This window comes from Gobio gobio (assembly GCF_949357685.1).
Source record: "Gobio gobio genome assembly, chromosome: 13".
NCBI lineage: Eukaryota > Metazoa > Chordata > Actinopteri > Cypriniformes > Gobionidae > Gobio > Gobio gobio.
This window is the reverse complement of record NC_137106.1, coordinates 16,990,519-17,000,774: the sequence shown is the minus strand read 5'-3', so window position 1 is coordinate 17,000,774 and position 10,256 is coordinate 16,990,519. Positions and strand designations below refer to the sequence as shown.

The following is a 10,256-nucleotide window of genomic DNA, read 5'->3' as shown; positions in this document are numbered from 1 at the left end:
GCATCAATGGCCCACAGCCCACATGTCCTGATGTCTGGAGATGTGCTTAAATTCAATTAACCAAATAAATTAATTCAATTATTTAATGGGTAATTCATACTAAAAACTGTTTGATGCTCCTACCATTCATAGGCATTTCACCTTTTTTTATGGTTATACGGTAGGTTTTATGATTAAAAACAGCATCACAACAAATTACTGACATCATTACAGCAGCAATGTGGACATTTCTGTGCTTGAGAAGAATTCCGTAAGTCCTATATTTGGCCAGACAACACTTTGGCCTTGTCTACACTCTGTAAATCTCGGCAAGGATGATAGCAATCAGATGTGATTACCTTTATGACGTCAATGGATCGTGTCACTGCTCTTAATACGAAGCTCTGATACAGTAGATCAGAAATAAATACTGCATATATTTCACAGAAAACAAGTGTTGTTTTGAGATTAATGCCATGTTTTATTTCTTTCACAGAAACCATTGCGTCTGATCTCACATGGCATTTACCCAGGGGCTTTACCATTTCTCTACTACCATTCTGCTGGTGTTCAGTACTATGGGAAGAAGAGCATTCAGGTGCACGTAGTACAGTAAATAGACTAAACAGTACCTCCTTTTGGAAATAAGAGACATGAAAATGTACAAATTGTCATATTGGGCAAATGTGAGAAAGGCAAGGAATTTCTCAGCTTCTGAAGAACCTAATTAGAAATATAACCTAAGTAGAAGCTTTCAGTTTCTATAAATGAAACAGAATGGTTGGTAACTGGCATTTGTGAAGGTTGGGATATTTACATTGATGAAGTATAGAGAACTATTATTATTGTCTAAACAGATAAAATTCTATTTAGTTAGTTAAAAATTGACTTGCATTAACTGATTAACTTTTTTCAGATAAACTTCCATTTCTCTCATTGCTCTAACTTAAGATTGTACGACACAATCAAAAAGAAATGAAGAATGTAAAGGTGCGTAAAATATACATATTTTAAATCAGTCTCTCTAAACACTTCTTAAAAATCTCCATTTTATGTCCACACTCATTCTTTAGCAACTTCACCGTAACCATACAGTCATGTAACCTCCTTCAAAACGTATCATGCTTGATAATGGCAACGCAGTTGACACCACCTCTTCCACAAATGTGATTTGGATGTAGGTTCTGTGCATTCAGTGTTTCAGTGCTCACTTTGGTAAAGTACTTTCCATTGTCACAGATGCAGAAGCACATCAGCATGGACCATTCAACACAAAATCCATCAATGACATTCTGCTTCCGTTCTTTCCTCAACTTGCCACCAAGAAGGAAATGTACATTTCCTTGTTCTCTTAACCTTCATACTGAGAACTAAGAACCTTTGATCAAACCAAACCAGTAACCCTCTGTTAATATAACATTGTTCGAGAACGCTAATTTCTTAAGAAAGACAAAACTCTCAGGAAAAGAGCAAAACTACATTTACAGAATTACAGAAACTTCCCCCGTTCCTTCTTCTCCCTAGTTCCTTGGGGAATGCTATCGGCCAGCGCAAGCATGGCCTTCCAGCCAGAGTTTAGACCTCTATGGTCTTCATATAGATTACTATCTTTTACAAGACATTAGGGTTGATTTGAGAGCCCTAAGTGCTGCCTTGAGCACAGACCGTGCTGCTGGAGGATATAGGCATGGTGAAATGACTCTCAGTGCTAATGCAGCAATCTGTAGACTCGGCCATCTCTCCCTCTCTTTCACAGATGGCAGTCATTGGCCCACTGGAAATGCGGCCGCGGCTGTTGTACCGACTGCTGGCTGCGGTAGGTGGTGTGCTTGACCGTCCATATTTTAGGGTTGTTAGTCCAGCGGTAAGGCGGGGCAAGGCTCCCTCCGTACGTGCCCACTCTTCAGGTGCTCTCCTGCTGCTTGTCGGAGAGGTGCACAGTACGTCAGTTTGTGCATGCTCCGAATTAGCCCTCTGGAAACGGGGGTCTGTGCATTTGAGAATCTCAGTGGCTGACATGCGGAAGCTGGACTCTGAGCGGCTGCCCTTCTTAAGTAGCAGAGCTTTAAAACTATCATTGCTTGTGGTTGAGCGCCGTAGGCTGCGCTGAATGGAGCTGGTCTGACGTGGCAAAGAAGTTAGGCTGGGGCAGGAGCCGGTTGGAGTGACAGGTGGTGAAGGTAGGACGCTACGGCAGCGTTCCTCTTCAGAGTCACCTGCACGGCCCAGGACCTTCCTCTTTGACCTGGGGATTAAAAAGACAGTAGGACATGTTCTTAGGTAAGCCTTTGGCATGGTTACTGCATGTCTTCTTGTTGATGTTGTTGATACCATGATTGGGTAATTTCCATGTGTAGCATTTTTGATCTATGTATAAATCAGTGAACATGAAACTGTCATTTTTCGTAGGACTGAAGACAGGTTCCTCTGTCTAGTGAGATAAAAAAATGTTAGGTTAAATAATTCAGAAGTGATTCAACATAATAATGAATATCTAAATATAAAAAAAACTATTTGCATTGTATTTTCAGCCCTGAAGGTCATCAGATAACATTAAATGCCAAGGATGCCAGGTAGAAGTGTGTAAATTTAGTTTGATGTTATAATACTTTTTCCTAAATCAGTTTAATATCCTTAGAAAGTTAAGTAAGTAAACTAAGTAAGCCATACATAGGTTGACAAATGTGGGTTTGAACAGGTGACAGCATCATTTGCTCAACCAATGGCGCGAGTATGAGAGCGGGACCTTTTGGTTGTCAAACCAATGACAGATTGGGGGAGTGCTTGGGAAACCCATTTAAAGTCATCTGTGAAATTAAGGTGATATAAATTACACATTTCAACTATAAAGATAAACAAGATACTACTCTCTTATTGATTTTAATATTTTATGATAAGGTTATGATAGATATTGTTTTTGATGTTCTGCTATGCACTTAGAAAATAACTCCACATTTGCATTTAAATAATTCCACATCTACCTTCATGTTTCCTTAAAAGTCAGGCCATCACGTTCCCTCAAGGCTGTTTAATAGGAGCACTTGGATGTCAGATCTTTCTAGGCATTAAACTTTGATTCACACAAATTAATAATGACAACCCCTCTAAGAATAACACTGCATCATGTGCTTTTTAGTTCTGCCCTGAAATTCAATGTACCAGAATAATCTTCACAGCTCTGTGTTTTTGCACAGTGAGTTTCAGGTTTCATGTACACTCCATTTAACTTTTAACCTAACACAATGTGTTACACCACAATAAAAACACCACGAAGCAGAGATTGGGGACTAGAGAGGGCAAAAGAAGAGAATAATTAATTATTTTATGGGAGCTACTGGATTATGGGTTTAATCTGACCCTAGACAAACTACAGGTAGACAACACCAGCCAATGACTTTACTTGCCAGTTTACTCCACACCTGTTATTGGATGTTCTGTCTATGTAGACTGCTCCAGACGACATATTTAGACAAATGATTCAACAAAAATGCATGAGCACATGACACAACTCCAATAACATTAAAATTGAATGATTAAAATATCACAGCTTGTCATAAAAGTTGGTATAAAACATGTTGTAGAGACCATTAAAATACCAAGATAAAAACATAAAAGAACAATATTTGAAAAATGTGTTTGCATACATTTATCAGGGTTGTGCTCCAGTCAGAATTTAATAAAATTCCAGTTCAGTAACTTTACATTGAGTTGACTATGAGTATAGTTTTTAATATAAATATATATATATATATATATATATATATATATATATATATATATATATATATATATATATATATATATATATATATATATATATATATATATATATATATATATATATATATATATATAATTTTTTATTTATAATTTTTTTTTAGGATGAATAACAAACATTTTAATCACACACTATGGAATATTTTTATTTTGTGATGCTCTATGGCATGAATTAAAATCAGTTTGATGGTTAAATTTGTAATATGAAAAAATATATATATATATAATTATGAAATTCTGTTTACACTATATTTATATGTATATTTATATTATAAAATCTGGTTTGTCATCCTCTCCCTGCCATTATAATTCAAAATTTCAATTGAACATCTTGTGTAGTTTGGCCAATTCAATTCATATTTCAAAAGGGAGCCAATACTGAAATGTATCTCTATTTATCTCTATAATCTCTATTTATCAGACAAGTACTTTAATTTGTTCTTAATTCCCTTGAAATAACCCTGGACAACACAATGAGGGAGGGTTGAATATTCTGACCGTTCCTGAATAAACTATGGCAAGTGTTTTTACAGCTCAATAGAAATGTAATACAATAATATTTTCGATGCAAATGAATAAAACCTTGATTTATATTGAATAGTGCAAGAGAAATGAACAGTCAAAAGCTAATTTTTTATAATCTATTAATACTTTTTATACAAAGTGAATTATCCATTGTAATGGTACATATAACATTCTATGGTACATATAACATTCTAGTAAACCTTTTAACCTGCCGTACCTTTTCGAGCACAGCCCTCAGTTTGTATGCTCGTGTTTAATGTATTTATACAAATAACATTTTCTTACTTGCATGCCTAATGCAGGCTTTATTGGCTAAATAAAAAAACATCACATTACCTATGAATGACAGCAAAGAGGTCCTCTGTTGTACGAGGGCGAACAGGCGTCACCATCTCCTCCACAGCCTCTCTTATAGTGTTAATGCCAGATGCGCTTTCAGAGCTCGAGTCAAACACGGCACCTGAAGCCCACACACAAAAAAGACTCAGTGGGAAGAAACAATAAAGACTGAGCCTACACTGAGTGAAAAATCTGAGAGGCATAAAACCCGTGCTACAACAGACATTTTCAGCTCTTTAAATTATTTACACACTTTTGGTAGTCCTGCTGTTGTGCAATAACTGCACTTTGGTGAGCACTACAGACGCTTGAGAATATTACAGTCTAAAGCCGCAAACCATCACACACTCAAGGGCGCTCATCCAACTTTCTTAGCTGATTCAAGGGTAACTAGTATTATAACAGATAACACAAAAACAATAATAGAGTTGTAAATATGCGGGTGGTAATGAAGAGCATTCACTGTGCCTTCACTTAAAATGGGGAAGCATGGGAGGGTTAGACAAGTATTAAAAGTGTTGTTATATAAACCTTGTCTGGTTATTCCCAGACCAAGCTCAATTTAAGATTGAACATTGGTCTGGGGAGTCTGCTATGTATTTTTTACTGCACAAAAGGCGTGATAAACGAGCATAAATTAAATAACTCTGTACACAATTGGATAGTCCTTCAACCAATCAGACCACAAGAGGCGTGATGAACGGGCAACGACCCATTGCTTCTCTATCCGTCATAGTGTTAAACCCGCCAATAGCGTGCCAGGTGGATAAGCCAGTCTGTGATTGGTTCCCGCAAAAATGTAACAGAAGCAGTAGAAATGAATGTACAGGTTTCCAGACTGAGTTGCAAGGCGAAATCAAATTGCCGGCAGATCAGGCTGGGTTTACCCAATCTAATATAAACCCAATTTACTTTAACTTTTCAGGAGAGGGAAAGATAGGGTGACCAAACGTCCTGTTTTCCCAGGACATGTCCTGTTTTCAAGTCTGTCCTGGCCCTAATATAACAATTTTCTATCCATACAGAGGGGGCATACTTTAAATGTATTGAAATTAATAAGGAATCTTTGAGTAAACTTCGAGTATCATTTGAGTATCATTGCTGGGCAGAGTGTAAACTTTACACATGTAAAGTTGAATAGTAAATTCTAATGCATGATCTTTTGGCACAATCATTTGTTTGGCTCACTAGAGCGATCCTCAATACACAGAAGCTTAAATTCTTAGCTTTAGGCAAGTAATAAAGTAAGCCCCTACCATTTTCCTCATGTTCGTCCTCTTTAAAGCTTATGGATCCTGAGCTGCTGCTTGAACCATCATCTGATGTGCTTTTATCATCACAGAGCCCAAAGTCTTTATCACTCAGGCTGAGGTCATGCTCATGAAGAATGAGATCAGAGAGTTGCAGGTCTTGGAGACTGCTTGATGACAGTTCACTGCTGAGAAACAGTCTGCTTTTGATCACAGGGGTTGAAGAGTCTGAGTCACTCTCTTCCTCTACCTCAAGGTCTAAAGGAATTGCCTGCAAATTCACTGTGTTTGTCTGGGATGTACTATTCACTTGCCCTGTCTCAAGTCTCTCCTGTGCTTCAAGAACCTGTTGAAGCTCGTGCACATTAGAGACAGGTAAGTGCATAATGGGTGGTATAATAAGGGAAAGGTTGGGCTTCTTAGGTGATATAGGAGGCTTCTGTTTCAGCTGAGAACATTGAGGAGAATCTGAGGAGATTGTGCACTGCAGAAGCTCGTGGGAAGACAAAACTGCACATGTCTTAGAAAGGTGTCCTGGAACATTCTGCCCAGTATTGCTGATATGTTCATCCTGGCCAAGGGGTATAGAACCAGTTGATGTCTCAGGGAAATCTTGTATTAATTTGTTCACTGGATATTCATGTTCAGATATTTCAATGGCATTTTCTGACTGACTAACACAGCTGGCAGTCACAGTTTGCTCTGTAGTCTCACTTTCTGGGGACTTCGTTTCAGAATGGTTATGTACATGGTCATCAAAATTATCAAAATTGACTGCTGTAAATATATGTTCTATTTGCTTGAGCTTGACAGGTCGTAGCTGCACCATCTGAAGAGCTTGGGCAGTGATTATTGGTTTCTGACTCTTCTCTTGCTTTCCAGTGTGATTGATGTTCAGTCTTTTTTCTATTTCTACAGTCTTCGTAGGTCTATGACAATTATCTGTCTTCAAAATGTCTGAAGTTTGAAGATTCATCTCAAGTAATGGTGGAGGAGGTGGTGGAGGAGGAGGAAGACAAGATAAAATGCACAATGAAGGTTTGGAAGAAATAAGTGGAGGAATATTTGTACCTTCTTTGCTTGAACTAGATTCAAAAACCTTTGGTGGGGGAGGGAGGAAATCAAGAGAGTCACATTCTTCAGGTGTTGTGGATGAATCTGAAAGTGAATTATATCTCTCTTTCAAGGCAGAGGATATGTCATGTAGAGGAGGAAGAGGTGGGGTTGGGTCTATCATAGGTGCTGTAGAAGTGGGACTAGGTGACCCACATGATGCAGAAGTCAAGTCAGGTGGAGGAGGCGCAATGTTCCTGATAGAATCCGAGGTGTTGGAGGACAGGGATGTAGAGGAAGATGATGACACAGAAGACCGCAGGGAGGACTTTCTTTCAGGCACTTTCGGTTTTGGCCTCCCTGCAGGAGACTTTGCTCTTATTAGAGAAGTAACTGGAGTGCCTGCAGTCGGAGTGTTGGACTGACTTGAATAACCACTTGATGGTGACGTCAGGCGATGAACCTTGTCAGGTGAGGAGGCCAATTTTGACTGAATCCCACTACTGTTGAAGTGGGACGATGGGAATCCAGTGTTGTTGGATGCAATGCCCATGACTTCTTGATTCTCTTCAGCACTTGCAGATTTTGTGATTTGGGACGAGAGACCTTGGTCGGACCGTGGACCAGTGTAATCCATGTAGAAGTCCCATGACTCTGCATAGTCAGAGCGCTGACTGCTGCTGTCACTGTGTGTGGGTGTGACCGGACATACAGCAGCTGGTGCGGACATCCCACTGCTTGCTGCACTTATGGTGCTCTGGCTTCTGGGTCGGAGCACCCAAGGGTCTTCAAATGTACCACAGGGTGTCTGTTCAGAGCAAGATGAACTATGAGTTTTTAGATTAAGTTCTAAGGACTGCTGGAGACTGGAGATAAACTTCTCACTAAGCACCGGGCCACTGTGGTGAGACTTCCTCTGTGGCTTGCGCCTTAAGGAGTCAGTCCTTGCAGGAGGGAGTGGAGGCTTCTTGGATTTCCGCAGGGAAATGCTACGTGTCAGTGAGCGATTGCTATGCAGACTTGCATGGTCACCTTGACTGTGGTGGTCCTTGCAATCATACAAACTGTGCCTGGCATCCCCTGCTTTATTGATGCAGCCATGACTACGTGACTTCAAACCGGAGTCCAGACGCATGGAGGTGTAGTAACCATCGTTGTCAACAGAGAACAATGAGCTTGTGTCTGTCTTGCTGGGAGAATGTTCCTCACTGTTGTATATATGGCTGACAGGTGAGGAGCAACTTGAGGTGCCGTTGTCCTTTGGCGAAACTTCATATGTCCACTGGTCAGTGGTTAGTGTGCTGCAGCTTTGATTGCTGCTCTCTGAGAAGGTGGAATCCCTGCGGACACAGTTAGGACTGTTGCAGTTTCTACCATCAAGTGTGCTGCACTGGGACTCCGTCTCAGTGTGGATCCCTGTACAGAGGGAGGCTGTGGATTCGTAACAGGAGGAGACAGCTGACAACGAAGCATCAGTAGAACTAAGCAACTGGGCCAAAGAATGAGGTGATTGTATCTGGTTATCCTCTGTCCTTTCATGTCCATAACGAATGGAGTTCTGTAGAGCACCACTGAGACTGTACAAGCTTGGGCTATTATTTTGATCAGAGCCTTGGTAAATTGGATTTTCAGCAAGCTTGGGGCTATTTAATGTATTGCTTCTGGAGTCAGACAGCATATGCAATGATGATGAAGAGCCATGCTGCATGTCAAACTGGTAGGACAAGGAGCTTATAGAGCCAGAATTCATCCTGTAGGGGGAGCTGTTGTACTTTGGTTCACAATGCTGTTGCGCGATGCGAGAAGCCTGTCGTGGCAAACTGCGAAAGCTCTGATCACTGTCATTGAGTTGAGTGTAGCTAATACTATTACAGTCACTCATGGTGGAAATGCTGCTTGAAGAGGAGACACTGGCCATTTGGGTGGCAATACCATGGCCTCTTTGTGCTCTGATTCTGCGTACTGAGGGAGGAACAATCTTCACCTCTTCTGTTTGGCAACTTGTGTCTCGGGTGTCTGAGCGTCTTAGGGTGGAGTTTACACTTCCCACTCGACTGAGGGTGGAGTACTGATCTGCCATACACACGGACTGAATTCTGGAGTCAGCTTGTTCTTTATTTGCTGTAAGAAAATAGGAATGGGAATTATAGATACATGATTAATGTTTGTTTGATTTTCTTTCTTAATGGTTCCAATATATATATTAGGGATGGCACAATTCTCAATATAATATTGAACAGTACGGCATTCACGGTTCAATACGCGCTTGTGAATTGCCTTTTTTTTGGGGGGTTTTGCATTTAATTAATTATTTTTCTACACATTCTGTCATTTGCCTCCATACCAATATACTGAACAACACGACATACATTCACATCACACGTTAGTGGTAGAATTATACTACACTATAGTTATTTACAATCACGAAAGTTCATTATTTGCATGCGTTTTAAAGCCTTGATGGTTAAACATTTAATTTGCGTGCTTATGCTTATGCTAAAGTTAAAGGGTGTTTAGCCACGCTTGCAAGGCCAGATTTCACAGCGAGGAAAGTGAGGCTGCAGTGCGCACCACCATCTCTCAAATCTGTGGTGTGTGCGATATCACACAGCTCACGGGACACTATAGTTATTCACAATCACGGAAGTTCATTATTTGCATGCCTTTTAAAGCCTTGCCGGTTAAACATTTCATTCGCGTGCTTCTGCGTACTCGTGCTTTTCTGAGCATGCGCACTAAAAGCCTGTCAAACAGGACGAGATTACTGGACTAAATAATCTTACTGCGCTAATACTGTCAAATGCACACACGGTTAACATAAACACAGTTGGTTATGTCTAAAGTGAAAGTAAAACCGGATGAGTGTCAATATAGATGCATGCAGGTCTTAAAGTGATAGCAGCGCAACCTAATAGTGAACATGCTGTCCTTAAAGGGACATTTCACCTCAAAATTAAAATTCTGTCATTATTTACTCACTCTAATGTTGTTCCAAACCTGTGTTGATGATATTTTGATGAATGTTGGTAACCAGACGGTAGCCATTGACTTCCATAGTATTTTTCCTACAATGGAAGTCAATGAGGACTTCTTCAAATATATATTTTATTGTCAACAGAAGAAAGAACTTAATTCAGTTTTAAAACAACTTGAGCGTGAGTAAATCAATGACAGAATTTTCATTTTTGAGTGAACTATCCCTTTAATGTTAATAAAATAACAAAAGACAAAGAGAAAATCACTCATTGCTCTTGACTGAAAAACTTTAATACAGTAACTTTAATCAGAATCAATGTATATTTTATAGTGAAGTCTATGTAGTGTTTTATTTTT

General features: G+C 39.7%; 1 protein-coding gene across 7 annotated transcripts in view; it reads right to left on the bottom strand.

The window, feature by feature from the left end:
* Positions 1–71: 71 nt before the first annotated feature.
* Positions 72–10,256, bottom strand: part of nhsl1a (NHS-like 1a) — a 60,583-nt gene continuing 50,398 nt past the window's right edge. For 5 of the 7 annotated variants that reach the window (XM_079833119.1, XM_079833120.1, XM_079833121.1 and 2 more), the window contains 3 exons: positions 5,877–9,044; positions 4,618–4,741; positions 72–2,224 (listed from right to left, as the gene is read on the bottom strand). In XM_079833119.1, the coding sequence (XP_079689245.1) occupies positions 1,621–2,224; positions 4,618–4,741; positions 5,877–9,044 (3,896 nt within the window). In that variant the 3' untranslated portion in view covers positions 72–1,620. Of the gene's footprint in view, positions 2,225–3,383; positions 3,427–4,617; positions 4,742–5,876; positions 9,045–10,256 lie in introns of all 7 variants that reach the window. The other 2 variants (XM_079833124.1, XM_079833123.1) reach the window with 2 other exon arrangements.